Below are 21,312 nucleotides of genomic sequence, written 5' to 3'. Positions count from 1 at the left end.
AAAGAAAAGAACGACTGAATATTGGCAATCATAATCTTTACATGCGTTTAATATATAGACACTTTGAACCTTACGCTTGGCTTTACTTTAATCTCAGACAGGGTAGAAATGTCAGAGTGAAGAGAAACTCGAACTGGAAGAGAGAGTGGATGGGAAAGAAGGTACACAAGGGAAGTTGTCCTGACCCTCAAGAACTCCTCCTTTCGAATCTGAAAACACCCTTCAAAGTCACGCCTTCGATGACCCCCGGTCCGCACCAGTGCACACTCCTCCTCACAACAGACCTCCGAGCAGCAGCCCTAAACCTCCTCTCAGTTTGCTGGCTTAACACTCCCTCCACACCTCGTGTCTCTAGCCAACCGTGGTTCAGATACCATGTGAGAAGTGCAATGGATCTATACGAAAATGAAGAGAGAGAGAGAGAGAGAGAGAGAAAGAAAGAAAGATATATTAACGTCCACCAGAGGCCTCACGGGCCTATAGGACAAAGTACACAGAAAAGCTAACTCATACAAGCCTCAGTGGGCTGAAGCAAAGGGTACGCTAGGACCCTTGCTGAGTACTAATCTACGCTAACAGAATCATAATCATAGAAAAAAAGGTCAACTACAACTGCAGAGCGGGCCATATCAATCAATCAATCTATCCAGGTGCTGGGACGAAACCGAAGCCTGGTACAGTGATGGCTCTCTGCTAGGCTGCGAAGATGTCTCGTATCTATGTCTGTCAAGCTGTCTAGCACTACGGTGGGGGACGCAGTCTCTTCGCTCTCTGGATTCTCTAGGCTATGTCTAGGGTGAACCCTCGTCTCTGTCAATCTCCCCTGAGGAAAGCTGTGATAGGTCGAACCTCAATAGAGTGTATTATGGGAGCTCTCTGTCACACATGTGGCCTCTACGCCCCTCTCTCGGTGGTACTGTGCCGGCTGCTCATCCAGACTACTCTCATATCGGCTAGCTCCTCCTCCTTTACTCCATTGTGTCCGAGGGCTGACTCAAATGTATAGAAGTCTGCGACGTGTCGTGTGCCCGGTCACCCTCTATGTCCTGTAGTGGTCTGACCATCCCCTGCTACTCTCTAATCTGTAGTAGAAGCGTCTCCTTATGTCGCCGCATCTCCATCAGATAAATCCCGATATAGACCTAGTCATGGAATGGATCAGTCGTGACAAAGGACCGAAGCCACTCCCCTCTAGGTAGAGATAGTAGGCTGGGCAAATACAAAGAAAATGCTCCTCTGTCTCAACCGCCCCCACCGTACATAGCATGCAGACCCGCTACTCTATGGGTATACCTGCTGCTCTCCCTGCCTCGATCTTGAGATAGTGGGACAAAACCCGCATCTGACCAATGACAATCCTCAGTGCATGGGAGACTCCTCTATCCTCGAGATACTGGGGTCTGATAATGAAACCCTCCTCTGATACTCTCAGGAAGTGGTCACGATAAAACTGGGTCTTGGTAGGGAGCTCCTAGTCCTCCCCCGAAGTCCGAATGTGTGAAGCTAGAGGAGGTCTAACCGTATGATACGGTTGATCTCATCTCACAGGATCAACTCAGGAGGTGCATCCATGATGTACTGAAAGAGGGGAAGCATGTCCATCTGAGAGAGAGAAAGAAAGAAAGAAAGAAAGTCTATTAACGTCCACTAGAGACCAAAAGGTCTATTGGACAACAGGGAGAGGCTGAGCGGGGAGAGGCTAGCGGGGGAGAGAGAGAGAGAGAGAGAGAGAGAGAGAGAGTTTATTAGAGTCTTCGGAAGACCGATGGGTCTATGAGACTGAAAAACCTGATACAATCAGCTATGGCAGTAGAGCTACTAAACGAGCATCGACACCAATGCACAATGCAAAAAATGCAAAATGACAGTACTAAGTCCTAAGTACAACAAAGTCATGTCAATAGTCGACTGTATATCAATCTCAGCATCATCGTCATCATCATCATCAGCAGCAGAATCATCATCATCCTCATCATCAGCAATAGGACATCAAGATGGATGAGGCAGTGGCGGCATGAGGTCAGCAATAAAGCATTGTCGGCCCCTCAAGGGTGCAGTCCTGGTACGTCTCCTGGTCGTAGCTCTACGTCTAACCAAGGCCACTGTGACCCCCGTCGGTCAGGCTCCGACCGTAAACAAGGAGAAGATGTCCCCAAGTATGATCTGTGTGTCAACCCTCTGTCTCAGCTGTCAGGTCACAAGCTCCAGGTCACGATCATGTCGAGGTCTCGTCTCATGGGGGTCTATGATCTAGCTGAAAGAACTCCGTGATAGAGCTCTGAGAGGTATCAGTCGAGGAAGAAGTCTGCTCCTGTCTCCATGCTCGGAGTATCCTCTTGCAGTGTCTAAGCACCTCATGAATAAAACCAGCCAAACCCCGCTCATCTGGGTAGGAGAGGAGACGGGCCAAACCCCCATAACTATCTCTGAAAAGGCAGTAGAAACGCCCTTGGATCTCATAGTAAACAGGACACCTGAAGATGAAATGCTCCTCTCTCTCAACCTCCTGCATGTCACACAGTGTGCATATGCGCCTCTCCCTGGGTAACCGCTTTGCTCTGCCACTCTCGATACGAAGTCTATGTGAAGAGACCCAGAACTGCCCAAGATAGATCCTCAACGAGTGAGGTAGGTGAATCTGCGTGTATCCTGGTGGATCAACGAAACCCTCCGCTGTGATATGAGAGAGAGAGAGAGAGAACAAAAGTCATATTAACATCCGCAGGAGGCCTCACGGGCCTATGGGACAAAAGACAAAATGTCAAAATGGCTTACATCATCTAGCGAAACCAAAGGGTCGAATGGCATCTCAGCTCCATTATTTTAACACCCCTCTACATACCGAGAGAGAGAGAGAGAGAGAACCTCACACAAAAAACTGGAAAGGAGAGAGAGAGATGAGAGAACTGCAAGTGATCTCAGGAAAAAACAACAATGGGGAAAACCTCTGCTATATATGGGCTGAACTGCAACCAAACTGAGATGCCAAACAATGAGGAAAGGGGGCCTACATATAGCCTGGCTCCAATAGTCGGCTGTGCCCTATGAAGGGGGCTGCTCCCCTGCTTTGCCCACCTCGACTACAGGACGACCCACTCAGCCCTACAAAAGGGGCCACAAAGCAGCCCTTTCTAGGCCTCTGCTCCTACACCTACTGGCCGACCAGGCCACCACTGCCAGAAGCCCTACGGAAATCTCAGCTGCCACCAGTCCTCCACACCCCGACCAGCTCTCCAGGTCCAGGAGCAGCCACACATGCCTCCAACCCTGGCCAGACAAGTGGCAACCAACCTACCCTACACTACACTCACGGGGGGCGGGCGCACCCACAACAAAGGCCCTCACTCAGTCTACCCTAGCCTCTCAGAGGGCGGGCACAGCCACAAGCAATGCCCTCTCTCTCCACAGTGACATCAGGAGATGTTGACCTCCAACAAGTCCCACAATTCCTTCGTCCTGCATTTGGAAATATTTGTAGCTGGTGTACTGCTAGCTGACAGATTTTTGAGTTGACAGATTTATTTTGACCGTTTACCCTTCACTACTAAGGAGGCAGCTGAAAGTAATGATACCTCATCTTGGGATTATTCTTTAACTGAAATTGAAGATGAAGTGACATAAGAAAGAAAACATTGCGATACTCGTATAATATTCAGGGAGATCAGTCGCCTTCAAGAGGAGCTAAGAGCTTCAATAGCTTATTTCGCTTGTTCTAAAACCAACGCTAGGCAATGGTTGGTTGGAACTTGAGGACGAAGCCTATGAAAACGAGTTTAATAATTGGTTAAACAACGAGGATCCTTCAGATAATGCCAATGATGTGAATTCGGAAGAATGGTCTACCCCATCTAAAGATGAATGGGAACTTATGGCAGCTCATGAGGATCATGAGTAAAATAATGTAATTTTGTACTCACCTGTGAGTGGGCTACTGTCTGAGTCAGTTATGAGGTTATCACTCTATTTGGTGGGAGAAGAGATGTATTATTATTTCGCCCATAGTTATTTCGTGCATTTTAAAAGTTCCATGTTCGGTTTATTAATGACTTGTGAGTATTTAAATGTTTTAATGTTTTTACTAGTAAGTCATCACCGTGTGTGTGCTAATTTAAATAGAGATTAAGAAGTAATTGTACTATCCTTAGGATAGCATAACAAAATCTTTTTTTGCAAGAAATTGCAACTACTTGCAGATATCTCAGCCATGGATATGGTTTCCTGCATCATTATGTTGATGACAGGGGAACATTGTGTGGTTGTGATAGTATACTAGTTGATCTATTCTTAAGCATAATCCAATTACTTGAAAACCAAGATTCCACTAAGGTGACGAGATTGTGTTGATTCTCAGACAAACTCAATTAAGGTTAGTGCTCTGCAGTGTGGATTCACTCCAGCCTCATGGAAACGATACTTTAAAAAACTAAAAATCCAACTAATTTTAGCATGCCCTTACCGTGTTCAAGAACTGCCTTGCATGTGACACCACAATGAGAGTTTTAGGCCACTTCAACAAATAAGATTCAAGCCACAATACAGCATGAAGATCCAAATGATTCTGCACAGATTGCCAAAAATTTCCGGTCAGTTTTAGCTGAAATCGGGGTGTACAAAAAAAGATATAGAAGCATGTTCAACACAAATTCCTACAGAATTTCAAACTGAGAGTCGTATCCAGCTTAGTTTTAAAATACCATTTAGGGTTACAGAACACAGTTAGCTAATGCTTTGGAAACAATTGTAAGAATGATATATTGCTAAGCTATGATCTCTAGGATTAAGAGCATGAACAGAATTTAGGAGATAAATTTGCTGAAACTCTTACAGTTGGTTCATCAAGCAACAACAAATCAGGCTCGATAAACAGTGCACGTGCAAGGGCCATCCTCATACGCCATCCTCCAGAAAAAGTTTTTGTTGGCCGATGCTGCATATCTGATGTAAAACTTAGGCCCTTCACAAAAATCCAAGATTCATCAACAAATCATCGAACTTTAATTCCTACAAATGAGACCAACATCAAGCCTGGTGAATTTACTCTTTTTGGATGATCAGGCTTGATCATTCTAAATCAGCAAAAAGAACTGATCATTTTAAAGGTTTGCACAGGATAGCTTACTGCAAGAATGGAGGCTGCACGCGCCTCTGCTGAATATGCATCGATTTGTTCTAGCCTTTTGTAGATCTCCCCCAGCCTCTGTGACACCGAATCCTTATCGTGCTCAGAACCATTGTTCTCTATACCCTCAGACACTACTCCATTGTTAGTGGTTGTGCTTTTCCGTGAGAGGGAGGCTCCATAGGGCTTGATAGTGTCTCGCTCTGAAAACCCAGACGTAGAAGCTGCTGTGCCTCCATCCCTCTGCAATCACAGCAGAGTGCAATATAGCACAATTTCCAGAATTAAGTATGGATTGAAGCAATTGTGCTACTAAAAAGGGTGCTGACTCGCTCAAAATTCAATCATACCCCCCTATTCAAAGCATGCTATGACCATCCGAGTCTGTGTGTACGGATAGCAGTTAAAGAACTATTTTTCAATTTTTCAGCTAAAGAATTAAAGAGAGAATACTCTTCTTTTCAGACAGAAAATTAGAATCCAATCATTCACTTTCCATCAATTGCTCCACATAGGTGCTAAACAATAACATATCTGCATTCTAAACAAAAACTATTCAGAGAACAGATGTATATATTCCTTCCTCAGCATCAAAATCAATGTATCCCTTTGCAAGCATGCACAATTAACTGTTACATTGACTTGCATTGCAAAGGCAAAAGCAAGCAGGGAACATAGACTCAACATAATTTATTCATAGAGGAAGGTCATTTCAAATCGAAATTTTGAAGGCCAAAGTGCAAAAACAATACTCTGCTTGAATGTAGGCAACAAAATGAATGCAAATAGTGCAGCAGCAAGACCTCAAGGTATAATGCAAATCCTGGGATAAAAACCAAAAGTTCTATCTCATTTCCAGCAAGAATCATGTCATAAGAAAGAAAGGGCAACCCTTACTCCTAATAAGAAGGGAGAGTAGACATGGAGTATTACTGGTGGTGTCAATAACAGAGTGAACATCCAATTGGACCAGGGATAGGAAAAGTGTCCCAAAGATGGTGTTTGCACATATCAAATTGCAATGCATGCATCGTGAAGCAAGGAAAGCAGCTCATAATTTCAGAGGAATATCGTCAAAATTATGTAACCTGCCCTTGAATACTGCAATAGAGTAGTTCCCTCTGCACTGTATTTCTCCTTAAGGTTAGGAGTATTGCATTTCATGGAGTTGTTCTAACAAGGGCAACAGGTCCTTGCTGGCTAAATGCTGCTTATGTTGTCTGGTAGAATGAAGTGGGATCTCCGACACGAGCCTGTGATTTGAACAATCCCCTAAATTTATGGCTTCATATAACCTCTCTTTGGTCTCTATCTTCAGTTTCTGTCTGTAAGTAGACCATGTTACAAAGACCTGACCTCTGAAGCTCATGATCCATTCAAGAATATAAAGGATGTGGCCCTCCTCACCCATACGTGGTGACTCAGGAAAAAATTACCTGTTTTAACCACAAGCATTCAATAAGAACATTGTGGATTTTTTAGCTGAGTGGTAGCTCCAACTGATATGGTACTTCCCCAACTCTCCAGATAATAATATTTGTGGGCCAGCTAGGTATTGCTACTCTTTAAGGAGGTATATTTGTTCGAAGCAATCGATCAAGCGAGCGATGTCAAGAAGCAGGACCAAATAAGCGAGCGAGAAAAAGCGAGCAAAGCAAAAATAGCTGGGCTACCAACACATAATCTCATTGTATGTATGTTCTCATCATTAATGAAGATTTATAGTGCTTCCTCAACATTGAACATGATTATAACATAATATTGCAAGTGCACATTAGTAATAGTGCTCTATATTCAATGAGATGAGCTTAAATAGAAACAACAAGTACTATATAGTTGAAGTGCATCACTCAAGAAAAACATAACCTCACTATATGCATGTACTGATCGTTAATAAAGCTTTATAGTATCACCATAATTTTGAAGATGATTATAGCATATGCTTGTAAGTCTACATTAGTGATAGTGTTATTTATTCTCATCATGAGATGAGCTTGCATGGAAATGCTTTGGCTACCAACAAGTAGTATATAGTTTAAGTGCATCATTCAATAAAAACTTCAACATCGAACATGATCATAGCATGTTATTATGAGCGGCCTTGCTCTAACTCTAGTGCAAAAAAAATCCATTAAATTCACATTTTGATGCATGAAGTTTTAGGAAATGGTGCAAAAGGTCATGATAATCATCGAAATCATGCCTTGCCATTCGTTTTGATATGTAACATGACCCCATTTGGATTCGTAAATCAAAAGATACACGACGTTGAAATTATCACCTTTTGTGCGAAAAGAGGGAGTGCATAAATTCTCATCTTTTGGGCCAAAACAAGAAGCGCGTTAACGCGCTCCCTCTTTTCGCCCAAAAGGTGATAATTTCGACGTCGTGTATCTTTTGATTTACGAATCCAAATGGGGTCATGTTACATATCAAAACGAATGGCAAGGCATATGATTTATCCTAAATTCTCATCTTTTGGGCCAAAATAGGGAGCTCGTTAACGCGCTTCCTCTTTTCACCCAAAAGGTGATAATTTCGACATCGTGTATCTTTTGATTTACGAATCCAAATGGGGTCATGTTACATATCAAAACGAATGGCAAGGCATGATTTAGATGATTATCATGACCTTTTGCGCCATTTCCTAAAACTTCATGCATCAAAATGTGAATTTAATAAACAATTAGCCGATTTCTTGCATCAAATCTAGAGGAAAGTTTACCTAATAGGGACCTAGGGACCATGTCTATTTTGGCTTCTACCATTTATTTCTATAAGCAAAGATTGATTTGTTTTGGAATTTATTTCATTTTATGAAGTACAAGTCATGAATACCTTGCCAAGTACAACTAGAGCCCTTATATAGGTATGGCCCAGGGCAATACAAAGCAATATTGCTTATGGGATTACCTCCTAGGATGCCACGTGGCAACTTATGGTATCCCCTAAAAAAAGAAGAAAACACTTACAATCCAAAAAAGGCCTTTCTACTAACTTTTAGCCTAAGTAAAAAGTAACCCTCTATTACAATCCTCCCTCCTCAAATAGAAATTTGTCCTCAAATTTGAAAAGGCTGTAACCTGGACATACAATGCTCCTCGTAAACCTGAACAACTCAATTCTCGAAGATTTTGCTGGATTGGTGGGATGTAAGAGTGATTCATTAGGGAGGGTTTTTTTAGAAAAACATGGGTTTTGTTCCAAGAGTGAATAGAGTTTCAAAAACCAAGCATTTGCACATGCATGTAATGTGGACAATTCCATTCAAGAAGTCCTATGAAACTTTTGACTTGTGTGGAAGATTCCATTGGTGATCTCACTTATGTTGGTGGTGGAGAGAGAGAACTTGATTATGCCTATGTCATCGCCAAGGCATCATTAGTAAAGACGCACCCTATCTCCGCTCACTTTTACTCATTCAATTTTTTGTAATCCTTCCAACTCTCACATGGACTTTTTAAGAACTTAGACAGTTGCTAAAATAAGGATGTGTCAATCTATTATTGTTTTGTTTTGATCGTTTTTTTTGGCTTGCTCACTTTTTCTTGCTCGCTTTTTTTGGTTCGCTCACTTTTCCTCGCTCGCTTTTTGGTAATCCTCTATTTGTTCTTGTGGAATCATAACTGTAGGAAATCCACTTCTTCAAACTCCACTTCTAGCCTGATTTCTTGTTTGCCAATTGCAAAACAGCATCCATCTTTCCCAAATCATTCCAAGCTTACTAATTTTCCACAACAGTAACTGCCAGAGACGAAGGCATTTTAACCTTGCATCCATGCAGGGGCCCATTCCAATAGATATATGTTTGATGCTCTCAACTGACCATCTATCTCAAGAGGATATGCTGTACTTGGAGTTAGGATAGTGCGCACAGCAGTGTATAGCTCTGGCCAAAATGAGCTCATAACTTCGCATCTTTCTATTGCTAACCGGTGTATACACCTTCTTAATAAACTGCTAGGCATCCTACGATGCTGAATAGCATGGCTGTGTGGGAGTGAAATGAACCAGTTTAGTGAGCCTTTCCATAACCACATAAATGCTGTCCCATCCCTTACTAGTAGAAGGCAGCCCTTGCAATATATGTCCTCTTCCCTTCCAAAAGGCTAATGGTTGCAATAAGCCAGCCGGAAGCTTGTCTACTTTGTTCTCATGAAATGGCATACACCGTGAGACATTCTCCTCTTCCCTTCCAAAAGGCTAATGGTTGCAATAGCCAGCCGGGAGCTTGTCCACTTAGCTCTCATGACATGGCATACACCCTGAGACATTCTTAACCAAATCTGACCTTCCCAATAGAAACTATGTTTGACATGGACTTAGATCTTTGTGATGCCCATATGTCCTACCATAGGAAAAGTGCATCTCCTTCAACACCAACATCATATGCAACCAAGCATAGTTGACAGCCGAAACGGAAACGAAAAAAAAGCCAGAAACTAAGTTTCCAGCTCGAGCCAAAACGGCGAAACGAGAAATGGCAATATAGTACAATTTATGTGTAAAAATAACAAATTTATACATGATGCAATTATGAATATAGTGCTTAGAGTGACAAATTATGCTACTTAGCATCTACCATTAAGTCGTGACTTATGCAGCATGCATGGTGCTTCAACATCTATGATCTATCATTCATAAATGATGCTTCAAGATTCAAGAATCAACAAGTTACAACAATCTGAAACGGATTACAATTTACAATTGCATGAGTAAAAAGCATCATAGTATCTACTATTATCCAAATTCCAAATTCATGAACCATGTCACATGTGACATGTGACATATCAATGTCAAAAAAATAAAAGCACACCCATAGTAGCTACTAGCATCCATGATCATGAATCATGTCAAAAAAAAAGACAGCCAGCTGCCAAAGTAAACTCGGTATTGTATCAATAATCATCAAAAAAAGAAATAACATAGTCTAGACTCTAGACTAAGAGACTCTAGAGACTAGAATGCATCTAAAGTGTCCCTAGGGCCTAATCTAGTAGTACTAGGCTAGCACTGTCCAACTGAAGGTACATTAATAGTATCATCTCCATCATCTGCATCATCCATTGACTATGCATCCTCTGGCTCCTCGTCCTCAAATGAGTCATGGGTGTCGCCATCTGAAGAAGAAGCAACATCATCGGGTGGAGCTGAAGTGCCGCCTCCTTGAGTACTCCGCCAACTCCCTTGAAATTCGCCAAGTGGAAGTGGACGTAGACAAGGTGGACGTGGAGAAGATGAACATATCCAAATATCCAAGTGGAAGTAGACGTAGACAAGGTGGACGTGGCCATACCAAATATCCCACGAGAGAAGCTGAACATATATCCCATGTTGTACGAGGAGATAAGTGTTTCTGTTGAGAGCCTCTCCAATCTTATCCATAAACTGGTACAAGAGCCCTAACGTCCTTCCCTCCATGTTCATGATGCAAAGCACGGTGTAGATAGGATTAACAGCTTTGACTAATGCCTCCGCCTCATGCCACCAAGCTTCATCCATGATCATGCATACAAATTTGATAGACTTTTCATGGCCTTTTTCATCCCAATCATTCCACTCCTGAAACACAACAGTGTGTAGCAAGCCTTGAGGCACTAGCACGAGCCTCTCCACCACTATGAACATGTAAGCAAACCTCGTGGTTGAAGGTTTCAATAGCTCGAGGTCATTGTAGGCCCGATAGACGCTCAAGATTTTGGGTCTCTTTGTAACAAAATTCACGACACTGCGAGCAAAGGAGAAAATGGCACCAATCCAAGCTATCTTTCCTAGGTCCTCAATCAAAAGATCAAGGCAATGTGAGGCACATGGTGTCCACACAATCTTTGGGAACTCATCTTCCAACATCTCACCCATAGCCACAAAATTGCTACCATTATCGGTCACTACTTGCACCACATTCTCTGCACCTATCTCCAAGATGGTTGCACTCATGTGGTTCCAAATGTACAATCTTGTACACACTCCTCTTGCATACATCCGACAATCCATCACATAGAGTGTGCACCCATACTTTACCCAAGCCTCTTTCAAGGGCTACATTTTTGCTTCCACACGTGTCCTCTCTCTTCTTAGCTCTGGTGTCCTTAAGGCTTAACATGTAGGCCCTTCCCATTCATACCCAACGCGACTAATAGCTCTCATAGTCTTCTTCCATCGCAAAGCCTTCGCCACATGAAAGGGTATTGCACATTGTATAAAGAGCTTCGTGAGCTCACTAGAGGCCTCCTTGACTGCCTACTTTTGCAGGCATGCTTGAATGCTAGACCTTTGTAATGAGCCTCTTTTTCCCACACTAGCATATACACTACCTAATCCAAGTTGCAAGGGTGTCCTCCTAGCATTAGAACCCACGCTCGATGTTGCAGATGCGCCTCTACTTCTCTTTGAACCCAATGTGCTAGTAGTAGCATCATGCAATGGCTCCGTGGGCTCGGTCTCTTCTTCGTCTTGATTTGTTGCAGCCATGCGCTTATGCTTCCATTCTTCAAGGCCATCTTTCACATCAAGAGGCACAAACTTACAAGGTTCTGTATCCTTGTTGGGAACACCCGCCAGATGGTCTTTCAACCGTGTGACGAACCCTGTTTGCTTATGCCACAATAGTTGCATTTCCACTTCTTGGAGCCACCACCTAACGCATAACTATCAATGTAGGTGGCATGGCTCCAATACGGATCTTTCGGTATTGTGGAGAGGAGTAGGTAATAGGGAAAGGAGGAGGAGGAGGAGCAAGAGCGAGAGTATGAGGAGGAGAAGGACTCCTCAAGGAAGGGGTAGAGGAGGAGAAGAGTTAGGGGGGTAGAGGAGAGTGAGAGGATAGAGGAGAGTATGAGAGGGTAGAGGAGAGTATGAGAGGATAGAGGAGGGCTCAAGGAGGGAGTAGGAGGAGTAGGAGGAGGAGGAGAGTGGAGAGGGTAAAGGAGAGTAGGAGAGTGGAGGGTAGAGGAGAGTAGGAAAGTGCGAAAACATACAAGGTGCGGGCAGCAGCAGGAAAAAGGCGGTCAAAAAAAACCGTAATTAGGGTTTTGAAGAAAAACAAGGGAACAAAAACGGCATTTCTGCCGTTTCCATTTCTATGGCGTTTTTGTTTCTGTTTCGCTTGGCCGAAACGGTGTTTCTTGCCACTATGCAAACACAATCGGTCTTGCAAGTCTGAAAATATGGTTGTTGCCCTCAAAGAGAATAGATAGTATGCAAGCCCACATTCTAGACGAGGCAACTGCAACCACATTTTCTTCGCCCTTAAGGCCCAAAATCCACTCAGCTGAGTGGGGTTACATGGCTGCACCCATCCCTCACACATTTCACCTTTGAGACATCCATTTAAATCCCATTTCAACATACAATATGCCTGACATATTCAACCTATTTTCTCATCAAAGTAGCTCAAGCAATTCCTTCACACACTGTGCTGCTTCCTCACATCCCACTTTAGAAAGACAATATGAAGCTTTATTGATGGGATTACTATCAGCTTCCAAGACTATGGCATGGGCCACCTCTCTCATAGGAGGTAGCTGGTGGGAAATATAAGCAAATATATCAGCAAAGTCTGAAAGCAAGCACTGCATCTAAACGTCCCACAAGTTGAACACTTACTAGACAAGTACAAGACATGCTTAGTGGGAGGGCATTGACTTTAAGTAGAAATTTTTGCACCAGTGATTAGGATAAAGACCATCAAATGATACTTTCTTTGCTCGTAATATGGAACTTCACTTGCATTTATCGATGTTAAGTTTGCTTTCTTGAATTCTCCGGATCCATCTTCACTATGAGACCCGCATGGGCAAGGGATACGCTTCATTGGCCAGACTAGAGAGACAGTGCTTCGGTTCGCACTTTCAGGATCCACAGACCAAGGGGAGAGAGAGAGAGAGAGAGAGAGAGAGAGAGAGAGAGAGAGAGAGACCTAACAGTCGACCTTGGGAAACGGTCTTCAACACCTCACATGCAGTACTCCATCGACTCAACTTCTCTTATCGAGACGAGCCTATGGAGATAGTGCAGTCCTACACCTATTTAGGAGCAGTCTTCACAAGACCCCTTTTCACTATGACACATGCAGCCCATGCACAACTCACACAGGGGCGAGGTGCTCTAGCTGATTGAAGAGATAGTGCTTCCAAGCACACTTTCAAGATCTACCGACGAAGTGCTGGCTCTTCAATACGCTAGTGCGATCGATTGCCATGTATGCAGTACCCTTCTCGGGATGTGACCTACTGTTAGCAAAGTGGAGGCGATTCGAGCACCTACAGGTGACTATGGGATCTAGGATGATTCGGAGCAAGCCCTCGGTCTTGCATGAGATAGTACAGACAGATCGCCACCCCATGACAGCACTACAGATTGATGCCATCTTCCAGACATTGGCATTCATTCACAGAGTCTGGGACTTACCTCGGTGGAGACTACCGAGGCTAGCTCTAGAGTCATCCAGACAACTAGCTGAGAGCGGGACGGACACATGGTATGCACGTATAACATAGTTTCCCAGACACGGGATTCAAATGGACACGCTCCCTCCCTTTCAATACAGTATGGATGCACCCCTTGAGTCAATCGATCCCACGATATGAGATTAACCGTATCATACGGTTAGACCTCCTCCAGCTTCACACATCTCAGGCTTGCAGGGGAGATCAGGAGCTCCCCACCAAGACCTAGTTCTACCTCGACCATTTCCTAAGAGTCTCGGAGGAGGGATTCATCATCATACCCCAGTATCTAGAGGACAAAGGAGTCTCACACGCAAGGATCGCTATTAGGCAAATGCGGGTTTCATCCCCATCAGTTGAGGATTGAAACAGGGAGAGCAGCATGTATACCCCGAGAGCAGCGGATGTGCAAGCTATGCAAACTAGGAGAGATTGAGACAGAGGAGCACTTTCTCTGCACCTGACCAGCCTAGTACGAGATTCAGGAGCGATACCATTGTCTCTATCATGATGGGAGTGGGTTCAGCCCACTGTCGCAACTAATCCACTTCCATGACCAAGTTTGCATCGGGCTTTTATCTGCTTGAGATGCACCGACATAGGGATACACTGCTACAATAGATCAGGGAGCAACAGAAGGGGACCAGACCACAGGATATAGAGGCTAACCAAACATAGCGGCATGTCATAGATTTCTACGCATTTGAGTCGCTCCAGGACACAGTGGGGTGGAGGAGGAAGAGCTAGCTAATATGCGGGTAGTATCGATTGCCGAGAGAGGATTGCAGAGGCTACCCGTGACACGGAGAGCAACCAAAGCACACTCGATTGAGGTCCGACCTATCACCGCTTTCCTCAGAGAAGACCGCCCGAGACAAGGGGTGACTCTAAACATAGCTCAACAGGTTTAGAGATCAAGGAGACCACTATTGGCTATGGCAAGCGATGGAAGCTCAAAAATGGAGGCAAGAAGGAGAAAAACGAGATGCTGTAATATATTGCTGCAAAACTAAGCGTGAAGGCTCAAGGGTAAGCCAACATAACAAAACCCTAGGGCTAACTGCCCTAACTGGACTAAGTGTCCTAACTGACCTAGGTGATACATGTACTAACTGTACCAATAGTCCTAACTGACTATAACTAGGCCTACAAGCACCTATGGATAGCCCATAGAATGACCTACAAACCCCCCCTCCATGGTATGGGCTGAAGTATCCTAGACATGGATCAAGAATATCTAATGTCATGGTTACACATGTTCGTCCTGTAGGGATATAGCAACCTATGACTGTACAGAGTACAAGAGATCAAGTTACAAAAGGTACTAAGTTTAAAGCTTGGCGAAAAGCCTCAAACTTAGGTCGAGGTAGAGCCTTCATAAAAAGATCTGCCAAGTTGTCTTCAATGGGAACATAAGACAACTGAACATCACCTGCTGATAATCGCTCTCTGACATAGTGATAGTGAACCTCAATATGCTTTGTGCGAGCATGGAAAACAGGATTCCATTCCAAAGCACTCTATCAATGAAGATGGTAGGAGCAGTATGACATGCATAAAGATCTGCAAGTAGCTTCTGAAGCCAAACACACTCCACTGTAGCTGTAAAAGCTGCTCTGTACTCAGCTTCACAGCTAGAAGTAGCAACTGTACTCTCCTTCTTGCTGAACCAAGAAACACATGAAGTACCAAGCATAAAACAGTTGCCCCTGTGTGACACACGAGTGTCCAAACAACCAGCCCAATCACTATCAGTGAATCTATGCATGACAAGTGAAGTCTCCTCAAAGTCAATCCCATGCTGTTAAGCATAGCCCTTAGCAACAAGACGGGCTTTGTAACGGTCCATTGAACCATCAACTTTCCGTTTGAGTTTATAAACCCACTTAGTTCCAATGGCATTCTTGCCAGGAGGCAAATCACACAACTCCCAAGTGTTATTCTGATGGATAGAATCCAATTCAGCTTGCAATAATCTTTTTCTGAAAGGCATCTTGATGACATAATGGCTCTTCATTGCATGCTGTAGTAACCAAAGCATAAGCAACAAAACTAGCATGCTCTTTCCGGACAGCTACTCTAGTACGGGCTGGCAGAGGAGTATCTTGTTTGCTGTCTTTTAATGTGTCAAAAAAACAACTAGGTACCTTTTTGGGCTCCTAGATTTCAAATCTTTCCTGGCCAAGAGCCCTGTGCAAATGGTCCTAATCAATGAGAGGCTTATCAAGCTGAATATTTGGCTGCACATGTGGCTGCAAATGACCAACAGATGGAGGAGGTACAACCTTAGATGGAACATCATCCCGAGCATCGATGGAAACAAAGGCGTCAAGCTGTCAAAAATGTCTGGGGCATCAACAATGGGCTGTTTTTGACAGTCCAACAAAGGCATAGGGGAAGATTCTGTAGGCCATCTTCTCCCGGTCGTATTAATGCCCTCTGGGCCCTAGTATGTGCCATGTAGCTTGAGTTATTGGCACTTAGGTCACCTAGTACTTTTAGTGTCTTATGACACCTAGTACTAGTGGTACCACTAGGACACTAAGTCCTGGGGTTCTCTTTTACAGTACTTTGTACTTTCATTTTCATACTAGTTGATGTGACAGCTTCCACTTCTTGCTCCACTCTTGTGCATCCTTTTGCTTCCGTGAGCCTACAGTGGTATCAGAGCACTTCCTTCTCGAACCTGCTCCCTACTCCTCGCTTCCTGCTTCTAGCTCCAGCTCCCGCACTTTAGCTCCATTGTCAAGTTCAGCTACTGGACATCCCGCACAGCTCCAACACGACCCCGCGACTTGCTGTCCGTACAATTCCGTATAGTCGTACGGATTTCCGTACGGCGTGTTAGCTGCCCCCCAAAAAAAAATGTTCGTACAATTCCGTACGGCCGTACATACAACGCATCAGAATCTATCCGTACAATTGTACGGATTTCCGTACTATCGATACAGTTGTACGGATTTCCATACGGTTTCTATTGCCGTACATTTTCAATCTCCGTACATTTCCGTACTTCGGCGTCCATACAATTCCGTACCGTCTAGAGCAAACATTGCAACAGATCTGCAATTTTTTGGTGACATTTGGGGCTTTTGCATTCGGTCTACGATTTTGCAAGTAGATTGCAGAGTTGCAGACAATTTGGGGCTTTCTTGAATTTGCCCCATTTTTGGCTCAGTTTTGCTCTACAAATTGGGACTTTTGGGTCTACTGCAGACAGATTGCACGATACTTTCAGATTTGCAGTGAAATTGGCAAGAAATTGCAGGCCATTTGATCACATTTGCAAATTACAGCTTATTTTGGGGCTTTTTCAGATTTGGGCAGCAAGTCCTATTTTTTGCAGTTGCAAGCCTTAAGGCTATCTTTTGGGTCACTTTGTCAGTGCTTTTTGACTTGTCCCATTTGCAATGGCTGGCAACAATCATGATTTATTTGGCATTCCTCGTGAAGATGATAAGTTGGATGGCACCAACTATCTGATGTGGTCTTATCTCATGAAACATATTCTTGTTGCAATCATTTTTAGAACATTGTTTCTGGGGTTGATCTGAGGCCAGCCAATGCTACAGTGGCTGCCCCTACTGCTGGTCCCTCTGCAGAGGGTACTCCTCCTGATGCTTTATCCTCTAGCACCCCTATTGTTGCTCCTCCAACTCAGGAACAAACAAGATGTGATGCAAGAGATGCAAATGCACATTCCTATATTGCTTTATCATGCAAGAGAATCATTATCCCACACATCCAGTTATGCGAGACAGCAAAGGATGCTTGGGACAAATTGGCTTCTCTTTATCAGATTCGCAATGAGGCATGTGTTGCATATTTAAGAAGGCAATTGCAGGAAGTCAGCACGAATGAAGGTGACTCTATGGATGCATACTTGACAAAGGTCAAGGATCTCATGGAACAACTTGCCAATATTGATGAGGTGGTGGCAAATTCTCAGCTTGTCAGTACCACATTGAATGGGCTGTTAGATACATATGAAGGGTTTGCTACAACCCTTTGACTAGTGGCCATGGGTAATCCAGACCACTACTCCTTTGATCAGTTAGTCACTTTGCTTTTGCAAGAAGAGCAAAGTCGTGCTAATAGGCAAGGTACTATTCCTGATCATGCATTTGCTTCACAGCAGACAGGAAAAGGCAAGGCTTCCAAGCCTATGGGCAAGCCTAAATATGCGACTAACAGTGGCAATTCCTCCAATGCATCTCAAAATACAGCAGACAAGTCCAAGAAGAAAAGATGCAACTATTGTCGCAAGCCAGGACATGAAATTTCAGAATGCAGGAAGCGCATTGCTTCAAAGAAAAAGAAAGCAGGATTAACAGTCAATGCCTCACATGCAATTGAATCCCATGAGCCAGCAGATGCCTCACATGCACATGTTCTCCAGGATGATTGGGCATGGGCTGTCCATTGCTCTTTTGATCCCTCCAAAGTTGATGTATTGTTTACTGCTCATGATGCTTAGTCTCGGTATTTTGATAGTGGTCCTTCCAAGCACGTCACTTCTTGCAAACAGTTGTTTCATTCCTGGAAAGAGTGGATGGATGCAATGAGAGCTGAGCTACAATCTATTGCCAAAAATGACACATGGGAGTTAGTAGATCTCCCTCCCGGCAAGCATGCCATTGGTACCCAGTGGGTCTACAAATTAAAAAGGAAATCTGATGGCAGCATAGATCGACACAAAGCCTATCTTGTTGCAAAAGGGTTAGCCCACTCTTTGTGTCCGTGGGAGTGGATCTGATTTTTTAGTGCTGATTTTATAGGTGGATGACATGATGATCACGGGCCCTGATACTCAGCATATTGCAACTTTCAAGGCTGATTTGCAACAAGCTCTTGAAATGTCAGACATGGGACAGCTGCACTATTATTTGGGCATTCCGTTTGCTCATGTTGAAAAGGGTATCATGATGTCACAGTCCAAGTATATTGGACAGCTCCTTGATCGTTTTCAGTTTGAGATGCCCAATTCACAGCATTTGCAGGTAGTGAAGAGAGACTTCAGATATCTCAGGGGCACTCAGGATTTAGCCCTCTTCTATGGTGATCAGGGTTCACTTACCATGCATGCTTACACGGATAGTGACTGGGCAGGTTGTTCCGACACCAGAGTGTCACATACCGGCAACTGTTTTTTGCTTAGCAGTTCATGTATCTCTTGAATCAACAAGAAGCAACCAACAGTTGCCACATCCAGCTGTGAGGCTGAGTACAGGGCAGCCTTCACCGCTACAGTAGAGTGTGTCTGGCTTCCACAGTTATTTACAAATCTTGGTATTCACCAGACATCCTCCACTATGGTCTACATTGACACTAAAGTGCTTTGGCCATTGCGCGTGATCCAGTGTTTCATGCGCTTATCGACAGGCTTTACACTTGGTTCCCTTTGTTACATGATCTGGCATAACTTGTACATTCATAGGTGGCTATATCCTTTTGGATGAACATGTGCCAACATGACCTAAAAATACAAGATATTTTGAGACGTTTCCAGAATACTTCAGAGTCTTTCATGTCTCTTGTCTATATAAACCTTTTAATTTCTTGAATCTTCAAGATGGTTATAGTTTTTTGCATTGAATTTTAACTGTATTTGCATGGATTAAATTACTTTAATAATTCTTTATTTTGTAAGTGATTTTTCAAGGATTTATGGTACTTTGTCCCATAGGCCCGCGAGGCCTTCCGCGAATGTTAATATATCTTCTTTCTCTCTGTGTCTCTCTCATGGAGGGGGGTCTGTAGGCCATCTTCTCCCGATGGTATTGATGCCCTCTGGGCCCTAGTATGTACCATGGAGCTTTAGTTATTGGCACTTAGGTCACCTAAGTACTTTTAGTGTCTTATGACACCTAGTACTAGTGGTACCACTAGGACACTAGGTCCTAGGGTTCTCTTTTATAGTACTTTGTACTTTCATTTTCATACTAGTTGATGTGACGCCTCCCACTTCTTGCTCCACTCTTGTGCATCCTTTTGCTTACGTGAGCCTACAGATTCATCAAAGGCAACATCCCTACCCGTGCGGGACTGATAGAGCTTATAGCCCTTGCTCTCTAAGCTATACCCAATAAAAATGCACTTGAAATCTTTATCATTCAACTCAATGCGTGTCTGTGAAGGCACATGACCATAAGGTAAGCAACCAAAAGTCCTCATGTGAGAAATGTGAGGCTTACGACCCGTCCAAGCCGCATAAGGTGTGATAGTCTGCAATGCCTTTGTGGGACATCTGTTCAAGATGTAATTAGCACACATGACCGCCATCTCCATCACTGACCTATTTTCCCGCTCAGCCATGGGATTCTGTTGAGGAGTATAAGGCACCGTGCATCGATGATGTATGCCATGGGAAGCCAAAAATGTTACACTCAAGTCGAGGTAACATGACCTCGGAAGGGTCAATGGGCATTTTCCTTTAAAGGATCAATGATTGTATTATATTTGTTTGGGCTTCATATAAATGATCAAAAAGGAATCAAGGTCAAGGTCCTTGGTGAGGGTGACATGGCACTAGACTAGGTGGATCTAAGGCTAAGGGACCTAAATGCATGAAATGTGCCAAGGGGCAAATGGCTTTAATGATATCCCAAGAGAGGGGTAAATGATGCATTAAGGAGGGACCCTAAAATGAAGACATGTGGCAAACTAGATCCATCTAGGGAATTTTGGGGCTTGGTGGAAATTAAGTAAGCAAGAGCTTCAATGTAACGATTTGAAAAAAAAAAAAGAGAGAGCTTACTACTACCACTGAGATCGGCTGGGAGGTGATTTCGTGTGCATGTGCCCGTGATTCGATGTAAGGCTATGAGCAAGCAGGTTTTGCGTTTAATATTTGGTATCAGAGCGGTCGTGATTCATCATCGAGGACACTGACACCTGAAGAGCAAAGGAATGTTATCCTCTAGTTGAACCTTGGAAGGGTCAGTCGGCATTCTCCTTTAGAGGACCGACTTATGGTATATATTCATTGTGCTTTACTTATATGGTCAAAGGAGTGGGGTGGTTCCAAGGCTAGAAGCCTAAGTGCACCAACTTAAGGAAAGTGCCTAGGGGCAATTGATTTCAAAGTATCCCAAGAGAGGAGTAAAATGGTGCATTTAGTGAGGGCTCAAAATTGTGACATGACGCAGGAACCATCTAGGGATCTAAGGACTCTGGAAAAACATGTAGGAGGCAAATTGAACATAAGATCTTTTGGGCTTGCTCACCACAGGTTGGCTAAGAGGATATACATTGTGCCATCACATGTGAATCGTTTGGTTTTCGCCTAATACACAAGTGTCTAGCTTTTTCCTAAGCCGAGGATTCTCTCTGTTGATTAGAGGTCATATACACGTGTGGGGGTCTCACAATTCCTCACAGGTTAGATGCTTACGAGTCCCTTGCAACAGAGATGGAGGGAGACAGTTACAGCCTAGACACTCACTTCACTTATACCAAGAGAGGGATTAAGGTTCCCATGCGATTTCTCTCTTCACTCTTGCTTCTAGTTGGGGACCGGATGCATTGTCGCCGATTAGTGTTTCCAAGACAAGTACCAAATTGGTAGACAAAGATCTCCCCACTACCTTCTGTCTCGCTTATCGATCTCCCCTCTACCTTCTCTCTCACTTATCATCGACTACTACGAAGGAGGGTTTCCCAGAGACTTGAATTGATCCCAATTTTTTTGCTGACAATCAGATGAGTCGAAGGAGTATCTAGGCTAACAATTTCTACCAGGGAGGG

General features: G+C 43.8%; 1 protein-coding gene across 1 annotated transcript in view; it reads right to left on the bottom strand.

The window, feature by feature from the left end:
* The window catches only part of ABCF3 (general control non-repressible 3), a 132,202-nt gene that overhangs the window by 95,612 nt on the left and 15,278 nt on the right, over positions 1-21,312 (bottom strand). Inside the window, exons 5-7 of the mRNA XM_087396365.1 lie at positions 5,120-5,362; positions 4,826-4,954; positions 4,457-4,558 (exon numbers count right to left, since the gene is read on the bottom strand). Coding sequence (XP_087252491.1) covers positions 4,457-4,558; positions 4,826-4,954; positions 5,120-5,362 — 474 coding nt within the window. The remainder of the gene's footprint in view (positions 1-4,456; positions 4,559-4,825; positions 4,955-5,119; positions 5,363-21,312) is intronic.

This window comes from Dipteris shenzhenensis, chromosome 25, assembly GCF_047967505.1.
Source record: "Dipteris shenzhenensis isolate YYH24624 ecotype China chromosome 25, Dip_SZ_1.0, whole genome shotgun sequence".
In the NCBI taxonomy this organism is placed as follows: Eukaryota; Viridiplantae; Streptophyta; class Polypodiopsida; order Gleicheniales; family Dipteridaceae; genus Dipteris; species Dipteris shenzhenensis.
This window is presented reverse-complemented; position numbering and strand designations above follow the sequence as displayed.